The sequence below is a fragment of the Girardinichthys multiradiatus genome, chromosome 1 (genome assembly GCF_021462225.1).
Source record: "Girardinichthys multiradiatus isolate DD_20200921_A chromosome 1, DD_fGirMul_XY1, whole genome shotgun sequence".
NCBI classification, from domain to species: Eukaryota; Metazoa; Chordata; class Actinopteri; order Cyprinodontiformes; family Goodeidae; genus Girardinichthys; species Girardinichthys multiradiatus.
The window spans coordinates 21,776,473-21,800,159 of NC_061794.1; the positions used below are offsets into that span (position 1 = coordinate 21,776,473).

Consider the following 23,687-nt stretch of genomic DNA (forward strand, 5'->3'; position numbering starts at 1 on the left):
AACAGCCTATTCGTTCAGAAATTTCTTTCTGTGTCTTACTCTCTTGTTTGAGGGTGTCAATAGTGGCCTTCTGGACAGCAGTCAGGTCGGCAGTCTTACCCATGATTGGGGTTTTGAGTGATGAACCAGGCTGGGAGTTTTAAAGGCCTCAGGAATCTTTTGCAGGTGTTTAGAGTTAACTCGTTGATTCAGATGATTAGGTTCATAGCTCGTTTAGAGACCCTTTTAATTATATGCTAATTTTGTGAGATAGGAATTTTGGGTTTTCATGAGCTGTATGCCAAAATCATCCGTATTAAGACAATAAAAGACCTGAAATATTTCAGTTAGTGTGCAATGAATCTAAAATATATGAATGTTAAATTTTCATCATTACATTATGGAAAATAATGAACTTTATCACAATATGCTAATATTTTGAGAAGGACCTGTACTATGAATTTGTTAATGAACTGGCCATGAATGTATTTTAGAAACAAACTTTAAAATAAAGATACACCAATCAGGCATTTCCTGCTCAATATTGATTTCCGGTTTTCTTTAGGACCTGATCTGCTGATTTTTGACCGTGAAAGACAAAAAGAAAACAAATGTTCCACAGGTTCCTCGATAGATGTTGCAGTCTGGATTCCTACAGAAAATCAAGTATTTGCAAGATAATCCTGATTTATGTGTCATAGCATACGTCACTAATTAATTTTTATTAATACAATTTAACAAACAGTGCATCAAAGTACATGCAATTGGTTGATGTTTTATGGACTGACTATAGTGGACTTCATAGTTTTGATGCATTTAATAGGTAGCAAAGAAAATCTAACATTTTAGTATTTGACTGATCAGAGCAGATCGAGGTAAAATTGGCCGATTCCAATCTCTGACTGTTTGATAGCTGCATCTCTGCTTTAATTTGTCCTATGTTTAAATAAATACAGTAGATACAGCCCTGCTTTCGAAAACTGGACAAATTTCAAGTTTGGTTTTGGAAAACCTGAAATGTTACATCTTAAAGTTGGTAGGTAGATGCCTTATTCGTAAACTCGATACTTTAAACACCTCTACTTACAGAGGTAGTGTAAATAGCCTTTCTGTTAGTTCTACATAAACACCATATCCAAAGTTCATTATTAATAATACTGGCAAGTCTTGCCCCATATTTCTATTACTATTATTATTTGTCATTATTTATAGATTTTATTGTTTACTAGTTACAGTATGTTAAAACAACTGTACCTGTGAAAACCAAACCTGTAAGAGAGGTTTATCATGCCGCCACGCACAGTGGGCAGGATGGTAAGGGTGTAAAAAAAAATTTCAAAGCTCACTTCCAGGTACAACCACACAAATTACTGCAAAGCATGAAATATGTTTAGGATACTCATGAGTTTAAAGACAAAAGCACATACAGGTCCTTCTCAAAATATTAGCATATTGTGATAAAGTTCATTATTTTCCATAATGTAATGATGAAAATTTTACATTCATGTATTTTAGATTCATTGCACACTAACTGAAATATTTCAGGTCTTTTATTGTCTTAATACGGATGATTGTGGCATACAGCTCATGAAAACCCAAAATTCCTATCTCACAAAATTAGCATATTTCATCCGACCAATAAAAGAAAAGTGATTTTAATACAAAAAACGTCAACCTTCAAATAATCATGTACAGTTATGCACTCAATACTTGGTCGGGAATCCTTTGGCAGAAATGACTGCTTCAATGCGGCGTGGCATGGAGGCAATCAGCCTGTGGCACTGCTGAGGTCTTATGGAGGCCCAGGATGCTTCGATAACGGCCTTTAGCTCATCCAGAGTGTTGGGTCTTGAGTCTCTCAACGTTCTCTTCACAATATCCCCCAGATTCTCTATGGGGTTCAGGTCTGGAGAGTTGGCAGGCCAATTGAGCACAGTAATACCATGGTCAGTAAACCATTTACCAGTGGTTTTGACACTGTGAGCAGGTGCCAGGTCGTGCTGAAAAATGAAATCTTTATCTCCATAAAGCTTTTCAGCAGATGGAAGCATGAAGTGCTCCAAAATCTCCTGATAGCTAGCTGAATGACCCTGCCCTTGATAAAACACAGTGGACCAACACCAGCAGCTGACACGGCACCCCAGACCATCACTGACTGTGGGTACTTGACACTGGACTTCTGGCATTTTGGCATTTCCTTCTCCCCAGTCTTCCTCCAGACTCTGGCACCTTGATTTCCGAATGACATGCAGAATTTGCTTTCATCCAAAAAAAGTACTTTGAACCACTGAGCAACAGTCCAGTGCTGCTTCTCTGTAGCCCAGGTCAGGCGCTTCTGCCGCTGTTTCTGGTTCAAAAGTGGCTTGACCTGGGGAATGCGGCACCTGTAGCCCATTTCCTGCACACGCCTGTGCACGGTGGTTCTGGATGTTTCTACTCCAGACTCAGTCCACTGCTTCCGCAGGTCCCCCAAGGTCTGGAATCGGCCCTTCTCCACAATCTTCCTCAGGGTCTGGTCACCTCTTCTCGTTGTGCAGTGTTTTCTGCCACACTTTTTCCTTCCCACAGACTTCCCACTGAGGTGCCTTGATACAGCACTCTGGGAACAGCCTATTCGTTCAGAAATGTCTTTCTGTGTCTTACCCTCTTGCTTGAGGGTGTCAATAGTGGCCTTCTGGACAGCAGTCAGGTCGGCAGTCTTACCCATGATTGGGGTTTTGAGTGATGAACCAGGCTGGGAGTTTTAAAGGCCTCAGGAATCTTTTGCAGGTGTTTAGAGTTAACTTGTTGATTCAGATGATTAGGTTTATAGCTCGTTTAGAGACCCTTTTAATGATATGCTAATTTTGTGAGATAGGAATTTGGGGTTTTCATGAGCTGTATGCCAAAATCATCCGTATTAAGACAATAAAAGACCTGAAATATTTCAGTTAGTGTGCAATGAATCTAAAATATATGAATGTTAAATTTTCATCATGACAATATGGAAAATAATTAACTTTATCACAATATGCTAATATTTTGAGAAGGACCTGTATATGGAAAAAAGGCCAATTTTTCTTAGTACTCCTCAAATTGGAAAAGACAAGAGAGCATCCCATTTCAATTAGTGTGGAATATGCTTAAGCTACACATAAGTTAAGTCAAAAGACAAAAAAAAAAGAAGGGTCAATGTGCATGCCGCAGCGATAGAAAGTGGACCCCTTATATGGAGGCCTTAGTCCTCGGTGCAGCAGTCCCGGGTTCGAGTCCCAACCTTGGGCAGCTATGCTGGGTCTTCCCCCTCTCACCACCCCACTTCCTGTCTGCCTACTTTGAAAAATAAATAAAAAATAGAGGCCACTACTGCCACAAATTATATGAAAAAAGAAGATAGAAAGTCCAACATTTGGCTGCTCTTCAAAATGGAAAAGACAAGAGAACATCTGGCTTCAAGTAAGGCGGAGTATGGAGTATGGATAAGTTCCTCACAATTTGAAACTAAAGGTTAAAAAAAAGTTAAATAAAATGAAAGCTATGAGAACATGCTATTTCAAGTTCTGCAGAGCGTGGAATATGTGTAAATTATGCATGAGTTGGGTCTAAAGACCAAAAATTAAAACGAAAAAACGAATCAAAATATCTTCCTACCTGAACCACGTCCTCATGTTTGTTCCACTTAGTGATGAGGAGCAGCTTGGATAGGCTCTCGGGGAAATAGTCACGGACCTCCATGCGCAGCTTCCACAGGAGCTCTTTCTCATGCTCAAAAAAGTCGGTGTAATTTTTATTGTCCATGATTTCTTTTAGTTTCAAGTACTGCGAAAAGACAAATAACATAAATCATTAATGAAAATCTTTGTTTAGAAAGACACATTTAGTTTAATTTAATTTAATTTTAACAGTGCTCTAGTTCCAGAAATCTTTTATGATTGTTCTATCTTACCTCATCTTTAGAGGGAAAAACAGTATCGCCGTTCCTTTCTGGATCAATAATCTGAAACCAGTCAGAGCCAAGAAAAATTTAATTGAGCAACTAATCGACATAAATTAAGTTTTATAGCTAAATACCACATGTGTACCAATAATCTTCACAGTTATTGGTACCCATATAAACTTGTAAAAAGCTAACAAATTACATTTTTCTTTTATTATTACAATTGTATAATCTCACACATCTCACATGTGTAAAATCTCACATTTATTTGAGTCCATATATTCAGGACAAAAACCTCATGTTAAGAAATAATAATTTCTTAAAAAACTATTCATTTATACTTCAGACATGTTCAGAGGATCAAGGAACTTTGAATTTGTTATCTACTATTTCCTGTTATCCTTGGATATAAACATGAAGTGACAGCTCCAACAAGAAAATATGTTGTGGGCCATAATAATAAATACAGTAATAATTCTGCCCATTTACATTCAGGATAGTACCTTGTCAAGAGGAGGATAATAGAGCGGGTGGGGCCGGATGTTCGGGAAGCGAATCAGGAGCCCAGCAGCGCTGTCCACGTTGGGGTTCTTCTCGACTGTTCCCATTGGGTTCAATAGGTCATTTTTGTCATCTGTGGTGAAACAAATTGTACATTAAATATTACACATTTTGCTTCTTCAGACTGAACATAAAAATAGTGTATAAACAAGAGAATAAATATTACTTTACAGATATGCCTCTGAACCTTAAAAACAGCAGGTCTGTCAATAGCTAAAAATACTTTTTTGCATTACCAGCCCCAGAACATGTGTGAAGACATGGGGGTTTAGTTTGGAGCACTTGCCACTCTGGGTATTTCCGATGGCGTTATTTGCCCCCAGTTGTTTGTGAAAGATGCTGTGAACACGTCAAGCGGTTTTTAGAGATTGAAATGTGAGATTAGGCAGGATGTACCAGGTACAGATGGCCACATGGATAAGAGGAACTCCCCAGTCTTTAGCTGGTCCTTGTAGTCGAACACCATGGTGTTCACCCATGCAATCGGGCAGTCCTGGAAACGCACAGAAAGTGACAGTGGTGGTTGGATTTCAGCGTTAAACTAACCACAATTTTTAGTCAAAACATAGTCGCTGAAATTATTTTTGCAATGGCTTTCGACTTAATGTAAAACATGTTTAAAACCTTTTCAGGTAATGTTCAGAAGAACTCCTTTTCATAAACTATAACAGAAACAGAAAACCTGAGTTGTAAAAAGATGTTTTTGTATATTAAGGGAAATCTATCCAATCTATCTGGCACCATGTTAAACCGTAAATGCCCCCCTTGTTAAATCATCACTTGAATGTGACTAACAACATTTTTGGAAAGCTTAGTTGAATTTCATGAACCACATCAAGTCCAATTACTGCCTGACCCGTATATTCAGGAAATAATTTAAACTGAACCTTTTTGACAACAGTAGGAAAAAAGCAGGAAAAAATATCTCAAAAAGCAACACATAATGCCTCCATCTAAAGAAAGAAATGTTAGGGACCCCAGTGAATCACTATCAGAGCCATTATTCACAAATAAAGAAAACATGGAATAGCGGAACCTTTCCAGGAGTGTCTGGTCTACCAAAATCACTCCAGGAGAACATTGATGACTCATCCAGGAGGTCACTACAGAACCCAGAACAACATCAAAAGTACTGCAGGCCTCACTTACGTGTTCACGATTCAACACTAGAAAGAGGCTGGGCAAACAGGCCTTCCATGTGAGAGTTCAGAAGAGAAAACAAAGGCTGTCTAACATTTGCCAAAAAACATCTTGATGATGCCCAAGATGTTTAGGAAAATATTCTGCATACTGATGAGGATAAAGCGGAACTTTGTGGAAGTGGGATGTTTGATGATCTGCCTCTGCTTTGCTGCTTCAGGACCCGGACGAATTTGCTGTAATTAACTGAACGATGAATTCTGGTGTCTGGCAGAAAGTCCTGAAGCAGAATCTCTGCCCCTCAGTTTTTGACTATAAGCTCAAGCACATTTATGTCATTTAGCAAGTTTACCTTTGAATGGCTATATAAACTAAATTAAGACCTAATTAAAGTCCGGACTTATCTGATTTACATGCTATGATATTAACTGGAACATTCATGCAGGAAAATCCTCCAATGTGACTGAATTAAAACAATTCTGCACAGAAAAGTGGGCAAAAATTCCTCCACAGTGATTTAAAACTCATTGCATCTCATACAAAACAGCTAATAGCAGTTGCGGCTGCCAAGGGTGCCAACCAGTTATCGGATTTAGGGAGCAATTACTTTTTCAAATAGAGCCAAGTTGCTTTGGATAGCTTATATCCCTATAATAGTAAAAAAAATAATAATCAGTTGAACACCGATTTAGCGTTAAGTTATGTCATCTTTGATATTAAAATTTGTCTGACAAACTGACAGTAAAAAGCAAACAGAAGACATTTGTCAGCAACTGAATACTCTTTGATAGCACTGTGTTAATCCATGTTTGTCTCATAAAGAACAGGCTTTATTTTATTTAAAGACAATTAAAACCTAAAAGCATGTTCTTAATCATAAACAAAAAACATTTGCAGCCTTATCAAAAAAATGTTCTTGTTATTATTTCTGTTGGGTTGAAAAAAAGGAACTAAGCTCCTGGCAGGCAGTAGAAAAAACAACTTTCATTACTTCACCATTTTCAAAACAACACAAATATATCTGAGTGAAGATGCACACAGATAACAACAAAGGCACAAACAAGACAAGCTAAAATAGCCCAACTTCCGTCTGCTGCTCTGCTGTCTGGCTGCAGGACTTCTCTTCCGAGCACCAGAAGAGAGAAGTGGCTACAAAAGCAGAAGTGGGCTCAATGCCCTTGAATCACACCTGGGCAGCATGTTCAGGACGGTGCACCCAAACACGTTGCCCACAGCTGCTGCAGCACTGTCATAACAAAAGATGCTCAGATCACAGGTGCAGAAAAGGGGGAATTTGTTGTTTGCTGAGTGAGTGTGAGGAGCTACTTTGCCTTTCACACAGAATAGGGTTGAAAATATCACCTTACAGAGGAGAAAATCCTTCACTCTTTGAAATAATAATTAAGAGGGGCTGGTTCATAAAATAACAAGAAGGTTAGAGTTCTTCAGGCAGGAAGTCAGTTTTTTGGAGCAATATATATCAACATTTGTAATCCCTTTTCATGCCACTGGAGTTGTCAGACGACTACTTCCAGGAAGTGTGCTCCCTCTTCAATTAAACAACTCCATGTGCCGGCACTTCATGATGGTACTATTTCTGTGAGGGGATTTCAAATAATCCAAGTTTACTCTCTGATTTTCTGAGTCATAAATTTGAACTGAATTAAGCTTTTTTACATCATTCTACATCAGACGTTTTAAAATAGTGGTTTGGCAATTGAAACGTTCTGAGTTCAATCCCAAAGACAAGTTGTAGTGTCCTTGGGCAAGGCACGTTGTCTAACAATACTGCGCATGAATGTGTGAACGTTTGCAGACAGGTGAATGTGATGTGTAATGTAAAAAGCATTTTGAGCAGTGGGTAAATTCCAATATATATTCAATCAATTTATCATGCATTTATAACTTGCTGATTAAATTATCTAGCAAGTAATTACCTTGTGTTAATTACAGATAACTTTTTATGCTCTCCAATCATATATATACAACATATTTAATCAATTTTATTATACACTTCATCTCTCTTTTTGCTGATGACACTGTCTTTAACATAAAAAAAACCTTTCAACTATTTTTTACGTTTCTCCTTATTTTTGAATAGCAGCTTATATTTGATAATTATTTGCAAACAGAGCTTCATAATAAGTTTGTTGCAAACAGTGCTTTGATAAGCTTTTATCCCTTTTGAACTTTTTCTTGTTACCACCGCAACCCTCAATGTATTTTATCTGAATTTCCTGTGATAGACCAACACAAAATAGCACATAGTTGTGAAGTAGAACAAAAAGGAATGAATTTGTTTAAAATGAAAACTAAGAGCTTCATGGTAACTCCAGAGGAGGTGCAGAGATGCCCCTCTGAGGAGGGAGAATCTTTTCAAAGGACAACTATTAGTTGTGCCTTTTTATTACAGTGGCAAGAATAAAGCAATTTTCAAACAAAATAAGTTTTATGTTTCACAAATAATGCTGTGTTCACTTGGATTCGGCTCCCCTTTATTCTTATACCCCTAAATAAAATTCATTGCAACCATTTGACCTCAGAACTCACCTAATTAGTAAATATACAGGTCCTTCTCAAAATATTAGCATATTGTGATAAAGTTAATTATTTTCCATAATGTCATGATAAAAATTTAACATTCATATATTTTAGATTCATTGCACACTAACTGAAATATTTCAGGTCTTTTATTATCTTAATATGGATGATTGTGGCATACAGCTCATGAAAACCCAAAATTCCTATCTCACAAAATTAGCATATTTCATCTGACCAATAAAAGAAAAGTGTTTTTAATACAAAAAACGTCAACCTTCAAATAATCATGTACAGTTATGCACTCAATACTTGGTCGGGAATCCTTTTGCAGAAATGACTGCTTCAATGCGGCGTGGCATAGAGGCAATCAGCCTGTGGCTCTGCTGAGGTCTTATGGAGGCCCAGGATGCTTCGATAGCGACCTTTAGCTCATCCAGAGTGTTGGGTCTTGAGTCTCTCAACGTTCTCTTCACAATATCCCACAGATTCTCTATGGGGTTCAGGTCAGGAGAGTTGGCAGGCCAATTGAGCACAGTGATACCATGGTCAGTAAACCATTTACCAGTGGTTTTGGCACTGTGAGCAGGTGCCAGGTCGTGCTGAAAAATGAAATCTTCATCTCCATAAAGCTTTTCAGCAGATGGAAGCATGAAGTGCTCCAAAATCTCCTGATAGCTAGCTGCATTGACCCTGCCCTTGATAAAACACAGTGGACCAACACCAGCAGCTGACACGGCACCCCAGACCATCACTGACTGTGGGTACTTGACACTGGACTTCTGGCATTTTGGCATTTCCTTCTCCCCAGTCTTCCTCCAGACTCTGGCACCTTGATTTCCGAATGACATGCAGAATTTGCTTTCACCCGAAAAAAGTACTTTGGACCACTGAGCAACAGTCCAGTGCTGCTTCTCTGTAGCCCAGGTCAGGCGCTTCTGCCGCTGTTTCTGGTTCAAAAGTGGCTTGACCTGGGGAATGCGGCATCTGTAGCCCATTTCCTGCACACGCCTGTAACGGCGGCTCTGGATGTTTCTACTCCAGACTCAGTCCACTGCTTCCGCAGGTCCCCCAAGGTCTGGAATCGGCCCTTCTCCACAATCTTCCTCAGGGTCCGGTCACCTCTTCTCGTTGTGCAGCGTTTTCTGCCACACTTTTTCCTTCCCACAGACTTCCCACTGAGGTGCCTTGATACAACACTCTGGGAACAGCCTATTCGTTCAGAAATTTCTTTCTGTGTCTTACCCTCTTGCTTGAGGGTGTCAATAGTGGCCTTCTGGACAGCAGTCAGGTCGGCAGTCTTACCCATGATTGGGGTTTTGAGTGATGAACCAGGCTGGGAGTTTTAAAGGCCTCAGTAATCTTTTGCAGGTGTTTAGAGTTAACTCGTTGATTCAGATGATTAGGTTCATAGCTCGTTTAGAGACCCTTTTAATGATATGCTAATTTTGTGAGATAGGAATTTTGGGTTTTCATGAGCTGTATGCCAAAATCATCCGTATTAAGACAATAAAATACCTGAAATATTTCAGTTAGTGTGCAATGAATCTAAAATATATGAATGTTAAATTTTCATCATGAAATTATGGAAAATAATGAACTTTATCACAATATGCTAATATTTTGAGAAGGACCTGTATAAGCAGGGATAAACGTTGCCCTCCTGGAAGAGAGGCTAGAAGAAAGCAAGTCATAAAAAGCCATGTTTGTCATGATTTGAGGGTGTTTGGGTTTTTGTTTGGGTTTTATTTATTATTTATTCCAGTTTTTGGATCCTGCTTCTGTTTATTATTTTCCTGGTTGTGTCTTAGTTTCTGATTATTGTTTTCTAGTTTATGTTCTGTATGTTATCGTTTCTCCCAATTAATTTGTGTCATTGGATTTCTGTTTTGCCCCTGTCACGTTTTGTTTTTACTCCCTGCATCTGTCAACCAGTAATCACCTTCATTCAGTCCACCTCCACTAAGCAATCAGTCTTCCGGTTTTCACCTGCACCATATTCTTTATATTCACTGCCTTGTTGTTCATTCCTCGTGGAAACATTGTCAGTTCCTCTGTTCATCCATGCCTGCATCTGCAACCACCTACCTGCCTGTCAGTATGTATCTTTTTGATTATTAAATCTTTTACTCACCACGCTATGCTGCTTGCTGCTCGTCTGCATTCTGGGGTCCACTCCCAAAACCACAACCTTACAATGTTTGCAGTTTGCCTCATGCCATATAGGGGACCCAGCAAACATGGAGCAGTAGGTGCTCTGGTCAGATGACACCAAAGTTTAACTTTGTGGCATACATGCAAAACGCGCTGTTTGGACGGAAAATATCACTTGACATCAACCACAACACAGCATCCCCATAGTGAAGCATGGTGGTGGCAGCATCCTGCTTTGGGGATTCTTCTCTAATGGACAGCGAAGCTGGTCAGAGTTAATGGGAAGATGGATAGAGCTCAATACAGGTAAATCCGGGAAGAGAACCTTTGAGACCGTACAGTTCAGACTGGGAAAATGATTCACTTTCCAACAGGATAACAACACTAAACAAACAGCCATAGCTTCAATGGGGTGGTTTAGTTCGAAGAAAATTGGTCTAGTCAAAGTCCAGACTCAAATCCAATTAAAAATCTGTGGCAAGACAAGAAACTCAATGTTCCACTGAAGCTTTTTGGCCAATCTGACTGGGTGGAGCAATTTTCCAAAAGGAAAATGGGCTAAAATACAAATACAATGTAGAGTTGTACAACTTTATTGACAAAAACATTTTAAAATGCATAGATCATGTCCTTCTACTTCACCATTATACACTGCTTTATGTTGGTCTATCACAAAAAATCCCAATACTAAGGTTTTTGATTGTAAAATGTGAAACGTTTAGAGAGTATGAAGACGTATGCAAAGCCCTGTATATTATTTGATGTTCATGTTGATTGTGGATGCTATAGAGTATGTTGGAAAGGTTTTCCTTGGCTAAAATCTGAAATAAACTAGATAAAATAAATTAATCCAAAGTATAAACAATTAAACCATGACATAAATTGTACATAAGCCAAAAAAACTTCACTGACTCCAATGATTCAAAACTGAAAATCAACCAATAATTAATTATACACACATCTTGATTTGTTTCTCGTTATCTTAGAATTTTGAGTTTGGAACAAAAATTAACTTACAGAATCAGATGATATGCTTTGTAATGTTTTAGGCTACCCAGTGCAACCTCTAACGTTAGCAATAAATAAAAAGCAAAACTTCTTAAGTGTGTGTGTCAACTGTGAGTATGTATTTAGAATTCCTTCCTTCCTTGGACTAATGTGCAGATAAAAGAGCTAAAGCGGATGAAATGCTAACCGCAGCCTTGCCACTGAGCACACTTGCACAACCAGACGCAGCAGCAAAACACACCCACAGAGCACACACCGACAATTTGCACTAAACACAGCAGGGGAGACAGAGCTTTTTGTACCTGCTGACTAATTTACACCCACTAGACCAGGCATCAGCCTGCTCAGTCACAATCCCCCCTGCTTACCGCTTTCTTGTTCTTCTTTTTAGTGCCCCGGGGTTTCTTGGCCTTCTCGATGACAGCATACAGCGCAAAGCACAGGCGGCTCATGCGGGGCAGGTCAGACACGTTTATGTCAAACTCCAGCCTCTGGTCCCACAGCGGCTCGGAGCAAACCGTGACCTCCGAGCTTGTCATCATCTTACAGAGGAGCTCGCTGCCATGGAAAAGGCCGGCCTGGACCACGAGCTGCATTGGAGCAAACACACACACATCTGTGTTTTACTATCTTTATGAGGACTTTTCGGTTACTTCCATTGACTTCCATTCATTTTCCTTGATTTTTAGTGACTAACCCTGACCCTAACACTAACCCTAACCAGTTAATACCTAACCCTAACCCTAACAATAGCTCAATTCATACCCTAGTCCTAAACTTAACCCCTGTCCCAAGAACGAAATTTGAAAAAGTGAGGACCAGGAAAATGTCCTCACTTTGTCAAAATGTCCTCACTTTGCGATAAAAATACAAAAAATGGTTCTCACTCAGCAACAAGTACAAGAACACACACACACACACACACACACACACACATTTACACATGATGGGGTGATTAGAACAAGTCCTCCACTTGTGGTTTGGACGCTGAAGCGTTTAGCAGTTGCGTGAGGGTGATTGTTTTTGGAAGATTCAGAGAATTGGCGATAGATGATTCAGAGCTTCCTGTGTCACTCAAGTTATGAGTCAAAGGGTCTACACTCAATGTAAACAGGTTGATGTGACTCTCAAAGTGAGTCAAGGAAGCATGACAAAAGCATAGAAGAATCATAATTTAAATACCAAGCAAACATTAAACCTCTGTGTTTTTCCTAAATTAGGACAGTTTAAGTCAATATTTATAAAAAAAAATAATGCCAGCTGCAGCATGGATCCAAAGTAAGGTGACATGGCAACTCAGGCATGAGTCATGAATCTCACTCTTGACAATAACCCTGCTAAACAGACACACACTTTGTCATTGAGTAGCATTACAAAACATAAGAGGACAATATATTTGCAGCTGCCAAACATACTGATGAGGTCAGGGAGCAAAATGCAAAGGGTAACAAAATGCATGCAACGAACAACTGAAAACAGAAGCGCATCTGAGAGCAAGAGAAAGGGGAAAGAGCACGAAGCCCGCCTTTTTTCTTAGAATCTAGGCCTCAGAGTGAGACATAAAAAGCCAGATAGGCCCTCCCCACTTCCTGTTTTGAAGCTTTAACCAACAGACTTGATGAATTATGGGAAACGTGCGGTTGGACATGTGACCCCACCCCACCCCAACCCCCCCACCCACTTCTGTCAACCTGATTGTTCCTACAACTGAAATTGAGATATTGGTAAACAGGCGAGTGCCGCATTTCATTGAGCAGCAAAGTGAGAGAAAACCTATGCGAAACCACACCGACCTTCATTCCCTCGTCTGCGTTGACTCTGCTGCCTTGCAGGAGGTGAATGTAGAAGGGCTCATTAATGGACCAGAGGGAGGAGGTGTTCTGCTGTGGGAGAGGAAAAAAATAAGGAAAAATTATTCCTTTTTTTCTAACCTCAAAATAAATTTGTATTCATTGCTTTCGGTGAAATCTAAGTTGTGAACCTCTTGGCGCAGCTTCTTGTTTGGCAACATGTTTAAAAAAAAAATGCACAACTTACTCTTTCAAAAGTAGGCAAACAAAAAAAGTAGGCAAAACCAATGGAACTTTAAACTGTCAAAAAAAGAGAAAAAAAAAGCTCTACAAACAGATGGTTAAGTTAATTTATATTAGTTAATTTAGAAAAAAGAATCCATTGCTTTTATTTAATTTCACCAAATCAAAGTTAGCTATCTATTGCTGCAGTAAAATGCTTTTCAAACTGTGGCACATGTACCGCTGGTGATGCTTGGGCTGCCTTTAGTTTAACTTTTATTTAGAAGAAACTTTTATTATTTTTTTACAAGGTGAATATAACCCTGATATTGTGACTCGAGACTCTTCTCAAGTAATACTTATGTAGCAAAAAATAAAACACTTCAGACTTGTGCCATAAAGACCTGAGACTTGACTCCTGGCTTAGGACTAAAGTCTTATTAACATGCAGTGGCGGCTTGCGACAGGGTGCTGCCCTAATCAAAACTGCAGGACTAAAAAAACTATAGACCCAATAAACAGTAATTATCACACTTGTTTGCACATAACATGTGCCTCACTTTTAATTTTTCAGCATTCCCATTCCATTTTGGGTTTATTTAGTTTTTTGTGTAGGCCTGAATACATAGGTTTCAATAGCAAGGGGCGCCGGCCAAATGAGTGTGTATGTATGTTCCTAAACCTTTGGCTTCCATGTGACTTCATGCTGGTCTCTAATGGCTTTCTTAAAGATTCTCCTTGGGTTGCTTTTTGTGTTATTCCTCATCTAATCTGATTAATTCATGATACCTGTCAATACAAGTCACACCCCTGGCAGCTTAGACGAGCGGGCATGAAAGTTACTCAAACATACTGAGACAAACAGACGACTCCGACAACAACGACAAAACAGAAGAGAATGGCGGCAGTGAAAGAAGATTCTGTCATTTATTTACAAAATAATAATTTCATGAGGCTTTTGCTGGAGAAAAATACAGTTTCTCGTTGTGTTGTAATCCCCGACCTCTTGTGCGCCACCATAAAATTTTTTTATCATCAGCCATCACTGTTAACATGTATAAAAGTGAAGGGAAGGCACTATGTGAGCTACTGATTGCTCTGAGAGGTGATGCGCTGCTTTACTGTGTTTAAACATCTTTACTATGTGGTTTTGAGAACAAATGTTTTAACTTTATTTAGTGCAATATAAAACAAAGGAGTGGACAATATGAACATAGGGATAAACAGGTGTTAACTTTGTCATTACAAAGACAAAAATGCAGTTTGTTCACTTCGATTATTGTAGAAATTTAACATTAACAGGTTTAAACCTATTTCTAGTAGTTTAAATGCCTATTTATATTCCTAAAGGGATAACTATTATATTTGATCAATTTAAAAAAATATATAAATGATCCTTTAGCAGATGATGGATTGCCCTGCGATGGACTGGCGACCAGGGTGTACCCCGTCTCTTGCCCTTAGACTGCTGGTGGCACCAGTTTCCTCACAACCAACTATGGAGCAAAGAAATGACTGACTGACTGACAGATGATTGGATGGTAAATTAAATGTTAAATGGTTAGAAGATAAATGTTAATAAATATTGAAATATTTAAAGATAATTATCAAATGTTTGTGTAATAACTTAGGCCTAAGTAGGGTCAGAGCTGCAGTAGATGTCATGGAGTTTATGAAAATTTTTTTATTTAAGTTGACTCTGACTTGTGACTTGGGACAAAAGACTTGAGACCTGGCTTGGAAAAAATGACGTGAGCATTTCTGATATAAACATGCTAACTGTGATGAGGTTGGCGACAGTGAACAAAGAGCAAATGAAAGTTTAGAAAACAGTGGGATTTGCTTACTAATATCCAGATTCATGAGGCTAACTATGATTAGCAATACGAGCTGACAATGTAGACTATTTTTTACTGTTACAACTTGCTCATTAAAGGAGGTTGAATGGCACTGTGACTGATTTAATGATATACAACTCGTCTGATAAGCAAATAAAGCATTTTTACTGTAGCTAACACTAAGTTTTAAATATGGAAGGCAGCCTTCTTGGTTTTTAGGGCTGGAGATGATGTAAAATCTCGAATGTCCCCTACACCAAATTATGACTAAAAACTTGAAATCTCATTTTCTAAATAATCTGAGGTATCCCCCAATCAGTCGTGGGCAGCAAATTAATAAAAATGTTAATTAGCTATTCACTTTTATTTGTTCAATTATTTATTTTTTCTTTCGGACTTGGATCTTACAATGACAGCAAACGTAACTTAACTATGTTCCAGTTCAAGTTCAAAAAGCAGTGGGCTTTGCTAATTATTATGTTCAGCCATCAAACTAACTATGATATGATGACTATGACTAAGATAACTATGATTGGGAAAATGTGTGAGTTTCCTAAAGTGTGTGCAAAGGGTTTTATGAGATATATTGTCAGAGGTGCAAATAAACTCTTTTTAATGCAACATTCACTAAGAAGTATGTGCAAGGCAGCCATGTTGGATTTTCGGCTTAGGTTGGTGAAAACTCTTGAAATGATTAAAACGCTCTGTTAATTTCTTCCAAATTCAAACCTAAAATTTTCAACTTCTGTTTAATAAAAATGTTCAGTTTTTAGCATTTTTATCTGTTCACTCACTTTCAGTGCAAATGAACGAGAATGTGTTTTTCTTCTTTTTGAACTTTTGTTTAATGACATAAAACAACAAACTGGAAAAGTCCGAGTCTTGCGGTAAGACCCTTGGAAAACTTTATTTATTGAGATGCTACCTCTGATCTGCATATTATTGCACAACAGTTTTGAAGCATGGTACGCTCCTCAAGCTGGTTGAGGTTTAACTGATGGGAAACAGAGAGCATTGCTGGGATGATGACTCCTTACCTTCTTCAGGGGCAGAGGAGGAGGTCTGGATAGGGAGCGGGTCTTGTACATCTGGCTGCACACTCTGCCCTGATCCTCCTGGTATTTGCTGATGGTGGAGTGGTGCACCATGGTAAGCTGGGGGTTTTGACTGTTCCTTAAACATAAGAAAATGTACTGGGGAAACAAACAAGAGAGACAACAAGAGGAGTTTTTTCATTTTGCTTACTGGTAAAGCCATCGTTCAGCTCAGCCACAGATATTTCCCAGCGTTCTGATAGCACTGGTTAAACTCCTGAAGCTGTTCATTTGCTGTAAGTTAATGCAGTGAAAATCTCATTATGCGTGGATGGAAGCAGTTCCTCTCAGCAGGCCTGCCGGACAGATATGAGTCACTCCAGCAGGTTGCTGGGGTTTCAAAATCAACAGGGGAGACTCCTGCCACCAAAAATCTCGACTCGCTTCTGATGTGACAGTTGCCACTGATGTGACTTTTTGTCTGACCACCTGCACAGATCTAAACTAACACGTAGCATTCAGGTGAGTGAATAAACACACTTTCAGTTGTTTTTTCCTTGATGTAATAGTTTTAAGTGAAACCCAGACTGCATATCTTTTTTTTTTTTATTTAAAGCGACACAGCTCAAAATCTGCATCAAGCATTTATGAATTTGCTTTGAATCTTTGCAGTCGAAAGGCATGCATGACGGGAAGCTACTGGCAGCTCCTCCAAGATATTTCTTCATGAAAAGAGAAAGAGATGAGAAAGAGAGTCTGTTGGAGAAATTACTGTGACATCTGTGCAAAGCGCCTTTCTGCAGCAGGTCCAGAAGGCTCGAAAGCGTAGGAACAAATGCAGAAAACTACAAAAATATCAGATTCGGGAAACTGTGCTTCAAAGTGATAGTAAACCCAGACACTAAAAGTCAAAACTCTACCAGGATAGTTTCTAGTGAACAATAAGTAGTCCTAGCATGAGCATCCATATGAAGAATAATGGAAGTAACCTTAACTGTTAGATGAAATTGAGAGAAACGAATGTTAATACCTATATTATTTCAGAGATTTAATGAAAACATTGAATGTTCACCAAACACATAATTTCTTAACTAAGCACATTGCTGCAGAGCAAAAATGTTCACTTTTCTGTTCCTGTCTCTTTAATAATCCCCCTCACCAAAAAGACAGTCAGCTAAAATTGATCTGTGTACTTGCTAAAAAAAAAAAAAAGCTTAATGCAAAAGCAAAAAAAGAAAACTATGCTGTATTTGTTTAAGACATGCCAGACAAGCTACCAGATGGGCATTTGGTGAGTTTGTTTCACAGCAAAATTCAAGAGTAAAGGACAAAAAAAGGGAGGGAAAGAAAAGACAGCTCAGGAGTAGAGATGAACCCATCTACGAATCTTTTAAAAGCAAAAATTACAATAAAACTAGACCAGCCAGAAGTTGGAAGTAGTCAATTCTCTGTTCATTGTTTGGTCAAATACTTACAATTTAGATATTATCCTCCCTTTTCATTTAATGTCTTGAAACTAAAGATTCCCACGTGTTATACATGGTTTCAGTGTATAAACCATCAACCAACAGCATAGACTCTAATGTACATTTTGTTAGGTTAATGAAATAGGGTCATTTCAAGGACATATCACTGTAAAACAGACTGAACTTATTAAGCACTTTTCTAGTCATAATGACACATGAAAGTGTTTTTACAGTTAGTTTCACCCAGGTGCACAGATCAATAGGCAGCTTGGGGTCAAGTGCCCTGGCCAAGGGGGCGCTGACATGTGGCATGGAGGGAAGCTGGTATTGAACCCACAACATTCTGATTGAACATGGCTTATTTTTCATTCGCCCTGTGAAGTATCTTGTAATTTCTTTCTTTTTTTTGTCGGTACAAAACTTCTAGCTCTAACCTGTTTTTTACTCTTTTTTTTAAATTAATAGTCTGTAGGAGAAACAATTGAATCAGTTAAAATCTGAACCAGCAGATCAGACCTGAAAGAAAATATGAAATCGGTTGTTGGCTGGAAAACATCTAATTGGTTCATCTCTAAATATAACACAGGAGAGGTTATTCACACAGCCAAAACATAACGACAAGACTAAACAGGGCAGAGAAATTTAAAAAAAACTGTTTGGGATTGCAAGGCAATCGAAATAATGAAAACAGAAAAAAAAAAAAACCCCTATGATGGAATTATGTTTGCTTTAAAACATTAGGAGTTTATGGTTTAGCTTCTGCTTTATTCACATTGTCTATACCATGGTTGTCTGGGCTTGGCAGGTCAGGCCTGAATTGTATAATAATAGTTTTGGACACTGAATAGCATCTCATAACATTTGGTAGACTTTTCAAATACACACAAGTTAAGGAAGGGTTAGAGGAGCTTCAGCAGCAGCTGAATGGGTGGTGTTTCATCCCCATGCAGTTATCTGACTGCCACACCATTAAAAATCAATATCGTTTTGTACCGTTGATGGGATCACTTATCTTTTAATGGTAAATTCTTACATTAAAGCTGATTAATGGAAAATGATAGCTACGAAATCTAAAAATAGCCCCTTAAGATTAGGTAGTTCTTTACAAAATGATAACTGAAAGCTATGAAAACTTGACATGCAGCATCTGCCAAGCTGAGCAAACAGCAGAGGTTAGGCTTTAAGTATTAAAAACATTAATAAAATGTATTTTAAAGTTTTGTAACTTGAAACAGGACCAGATCGGGAAGACAGCTATCACAGTCTGTTACGGTATAAAGCTGGAGATGCACCGAACAAGCTTTTCCTGGCAAATACCGATTTTTAGGTTAGTTTTTCAGCTCTGACCTGCTGATTCTGATTATTTTTCTATGGACAGATAAAAGAGAAAAAATGTGCAGCGGCAGGTTTTCTGATAGAGGTAATAGTTTTCAATCCAGTGGAAGGTAAATTAAAAAGATTATTTTCCATTTATACATTAAAGCATATGTATCTAGCCTTTTTCCAATTTTCAATAAACTTAAAAAAGAGAGCATAACGGTAACTGCTGTTGGTTGTTTTTAGACAGAAAACAGTGAGACTTCTCACCGTCTCTGATGTATTTTAAAGATCAGAAAAGAATACGTAATTTTCACCAATAAGAGCTGACAAAGAAAAATTCGGTTGATTCCGTTAGCCTGCCGACTGATTGGTGCATCTCTGTTCTAAACCTCTGACATTTTACATAAACAGAAAGTGAAATATGAGTTGGTGAAATAAAAGCGATTTTTAGCACCATACAGTTTGGGATCTGACTGAGCTCTCAGGGTCAAGGCTGACATTTCTTTACAGAGTTTCAATCACGCTAGGAGCTGGAACATTTTACTACCGAATACTGTGTTCATTTAGATTGTATTTCCTTCTGTAAAATCCTTGGTGCTGCAAATACATTGTTAAATTCACTCTCAAACAACCTAAAAATTATGCATCTGTCAGATGAAATCCACATTTCCTGACTGCTAAAGACCTCGTGTTTAAAGATCCTTACTATTTCTGTTTTCCAAAAAGCTTAAAGGGATTGCTCATGATGACAGGACTCATTTTTTAAAGGTCTCAAGCTTTCAAATTGTCAGAAATTGCATCATATTACATATAAATAAATTCATATGTTAATGTTGCCTTTGGTTGGATGAGTGAATGTAATTTTTGCATGACATTGGATGTCTTGTTGCACACACGTGTGTAAAAAGCTAAATGACATTGGGTAGATGTGTTTTTCTGCAGTGGCTCACCTTGAACTGGCACAGCGGGTGGTTCCCATAAATGAACTCCCACCTTCCGTTGACCTGCAGGGTGTAGTCCTCGGGTTCCTGCCGTACCGAGCGGAAGACTGTGGCCTTCTTTTTAAGAGCGCTCTTCATCAGAGCCACAGGGAGATCCTGAGAGTCCTGCTGCAGCATGAAGCTTTCCTGCAAGAGCCATGAATAAAATATGACAAATTTAAGTGGCACCTTCAAAGAAACTAGCCATTGAACTTGTTTTTTAAGAGATGTTTTGAAGGTTGGGTTAATGCAGTGGGAGGGGGATTTCCAAAGTTTCTTATTGCTGCTTAAAATCAACCTCCACAATAAAACTACTCAAGATGGAACCAGTGTTTTTCCAATCAAAGCTGCTACACTCTTTGTGAGATCAACAAGTCGACTGTTTGACTCATAACCCAGTAATAAAGCAGAACAACTCACATCGCTCGACTCAAACTTGACGTTGATGAAGAGCTTCTTGACGTGCTTCGACTTTGAGCTCCCGCCGGCCGCCGGAGAGCTGCATGGCTCCAGCTCACACGGGAAGCTGTACTCCATCCACCGCTGCCACGGCAAATTGTGCCGCTCCTGGGACTTCTCTTCGCAAAACGTGCGCATCTTGGTTCGAAACTCATTCACCTCGTGGTTCTTCTGGGCTTCAAACTCGTGCAGACCTGACCATTTGTAAAATAAAATGCTTTAGGCATGGGATTAGACCATTACAAACCCATCGCTGAATCCTTTTGAAAGGAGTCAACCTTCACTTATGAAGTACAGAGCTGCTTTATGTAACGAGTTTATTATTTCTACTTGAAAAATGTGTAAAAACTGCTTTAAAAACTCAGATAACAATGTATTTTCTTAACTACTGCTTCATCTTATTCGTGCATCTCTGCTAAAGCACTTTTTGAGGTTCTTATTTTCCCTAGAAACAAGCAGAAGAAGTTTGTTTTAAAGACGGGACCAATAATTCTGTTTTTCTTCCCAAATGCAGCAATGTGCAAAACATCCAAGGCTTTAAAGGGACAGTTTGGTGTTTTTAAAACGAGGTTCAAACAGTAGAGATTGTAGAGCACTGTCTGTGCCACTGGTTTAATGTGATTCAAACTGTTAGAAGGGCTAATAAATAGATACTATCTTTACCTTTCACAACCTTTTATACATGCAGCAGCCATATTGGCCACTAAACCCAGGACTGCTCTGCAACCTAAAACTTCCCCAGTCAGAATTTCAGCTTCAGACGCGGTTCTTGTTCCATTTCCAACCAAGAACTCAGAAAATACGACTTCCAGGTTCAAAGAGAATGGACCAATATATTAAATGTAGATAGTTATCTAGTTCAGGTAAGATTTTGCCCGTTAATTCCCTTTTAACAGAGCCTCACTTCAAAAGTCCCAAACACCAATGGAAAAGCCTTCCTACAAGCAGCCTATTGGTGATGGATGCAGCTCACCTTTGCCGATGAGCAGACTGATCTGGGCATTGGTGAGCTTCTCGCCCCGGTCCCCCTCCCTCGCCACCAGCCTCAGAACACACATGAAAGGCCGCACGTCGCTGATCCGCCTCGACTCTTCCTCCAGCTCCTCCCGCTCTGCCGTCTGGTTGATGCAGGTGAAGACGTACAGGTCAGGATCGCCCAGTCCACAGAACAAGGGCTCGCGACTGGCGTTTTTCCAAACCATCTGGCATGAAAAAATAAAACACATAAAACTCAGAACTTTCTCTGCAGAAACCAGTAACACTTGGAGAAATATGCTAAAACACATCCAAAGTTATTCCAGGGCATGACAAAACTGTCAACTAAAGCTACTCTGGTACTTTTGTGAAAACTCTTTTTAATCTACCTGGCTTCCAAGAGAATCATTACCCAACGCAGCTGAATCAAACAGCATGAAGTGGCAGAACGGTTGGCACACTCGCGCCTCACAGCAGATCTGTGAGCCGGCCATGTTCGCTCTGAAAGCATTCCTGCAGCCCCCTCTCTAATCGCTGAAGGAAAACCAGTAAGCACTGCTTGAACCGAGACTTATTTTTATTAGTTTAAAGTTTGAAGGACATCTCAAGTCGGCGACTTATTTTCAAAGAATGCATTGTGAGTGACAACAGTTATTTGCAGCTGTGGTCATCTGAGCCACAGAGCATGCCTGCAGCCAATCAATTTAAGCCTACCAATAATACAGGGCTATCTTATGATACATGAACAATGTGTGATTACAACAGAAATTATGTTTTACAGCAAGATTCTTTTTAAAAAGTGAACATAAAGAAGAGAGGGAACGTACTTTCTTGATGTTTCTGATGGTGTCGTTTCGAGACACTGGGAATTTCAGGAAGATCCCGGTAGGCAGCAGAAAATCCATGAAGATCTCCCGGTCCCCCTCCTTCTCCCACTCCTCCTGCGTCCCATACTTCCCCGGGGGCATGGTGATGGCCTCTCATTTACCGTCAGCTCCCCTGCTGCTGGCCGGAACACAAGCCCAGTCAGAGGAAGAGCCTGGCTGGGGTTAATATAGGTCCACGAATAACATATCTTTACTAACCATGTAGATCATGTGTAAAATCAATGAATGATATGAAAGATGAGAGTAAAGGGGTCTGACTCTGTAGTCTGCTTATTCTGATCAGGTTCATTTTAAAACAGCCTACTTTCTAGTGGAGCTTGGGTAAAATAATCCAGTTTGAGGCCACTGGCCAACATGTTTATTAACTGCATCAGAGTCTGTGTTTTAACAAACAGAAATGCTCAAGGGTCAAATAATGAGAGGACACGAAACAAAGACACTTCTCTTCAACCGAATGAAACCATAAAGTACAGTTTTGAAATCTGCTTCCCAAAAAAACCCACTGAGCGAAGTTTGACGGTTTGCCTTCAACTAAAATTACCATGTTGATTTTACTAAGAGGAAACGTGTGCTGTGAGCGCTGCTTTCTCCGCAGATCAGGGCTGGCCTATAAAAACGCGTCTGTATTTCACCTATCCTCGAACATGAATATATTTCTTGCGCTGGTAGCTGGAAAATATTGTATAAAACAAGAAGGGGAAAAGCTGACATTGAAACGCTCAACAACTCGCATCTAGTTGACATGATGGCGAAAAGCTTTGCCAACCTGTTGGCGCACACACTTGCCTGTCAGCGCCACAGCCCGGTCATCTCCTCATGGTCTCACCGCGGCGAACATGGAGGCTGGAGCATCCCGCTGTCCGATGAGTCTGCTGAGGCTCAGAAATCCACCTGCTCGGCCGGATTGTTGAGCGCCCTGCGCGGCTCCAGCAGCTCCTGCGAGGCGGCGGTGAAGTGTCTCCCAGCCTCGATGCGACGCGCTGTCATTCATGCGATGACGCTGCTGCGCTGCGCAGGGGCCAAGGGACCGTCCGCAAAGAGACGGTGCAGAAACGCCTCCTCCGCCCCCTCCTCCTCCTCCATCTCAGAGGTTACACTTGAAGATAAGCTCCGTCAGTTTAGCATCAGTAAACGAGTAGTAGTGTTTAAAGAAGCAGTAGGCAGGGTTTAACTTTTTTTTTTTTTTCCTGTACTCTTTTAGGAGGCGCTTCTAGAATTAAAAAGGGGGGCAAGATGGGGCCGCCGGCCATCATGGGTGCCCCACATCAAAACCAACCTCCGTATTAGAATTTTAGGAGTTTTAATTTGATAAGTTGTTGTGAAGGAACTTGAAATTTGGGTCTGACAAAAATAAAATAAAAAAATCTAGGGCTGCAACTGACAATCATTTTGATAAACGATTAATCTGTTGACTATTTTG

The 23,687-nt window shown here is 39.5% G+C and overlaps 1 protein-coding gene across 2 annotated transcripts in view; it reads right to left on the minus strand.

The window, feature by feature from the left end:
* Window positions 1-23,468, minus strand: part of pik3cd (phosphatidylinositol-4,5-bisphosphate 3-kinase, catalytic subunit delta) — a 36,169-nt gene extending 12,701 nt beyond the window's left edge. Inside the window, exons 1-12 of one of the 2 annotated variants that reach the window (XM_047377999.1) lie at window positions 23,054-23,468; window positions 22,208-22,419; window positions 21,379-21,607; window positions 20,367-20,599; window positions 19,917-20,093; window positions 16,184-16,339; window positions 13,090-13,179; window positions 11,665-11,886; window positions 4,853-4,949; window positions 4,399-4,529; window positions 3,905-3,955; window positions 3,610-3,777 (exon numbers count right to left, since the gene is read on the minus strand). In XM_047377999.1, the coding sequence (XP_047233955.1) occupies window positions 3,610-3,777; window positions 3,905-3,955; window positions 4,399-4,529; window positions 4,853-4,949; window positions 11,665-11,886; window positions 13,090-13,179; window positions 16,184-16,339; window positions 19,917-20,093; window positions 20,367-20,599; window positions 21,379-21,607; window positions 22,208-22,348 (1,695 nt within the window). In that variant the 5' untranslated portion in view covers window positions 22,349-22,419; window positions 23,054-23,468. The remainder of the gene's footprint in view (window positions 1-3,609; window positions 3,778-3,904; window positions 3,956-4,398; window positions 4,530-4,852; window positions 4,950-11,664; window positions 11,887-13,089; window positions 13,180-16,183; window positions 16,340-19,916; window positions 20,094-20,366; window positions 20,600-21,378; window positions 21,608-22,207; window positions 22,420-23,053) is intronic. The other variant, XM_047377992.1, reaches the window with a different exon arrangement.
* Between the last annotated feature and the right edge of the window lie 219 nt (window positions 23,469-23,687).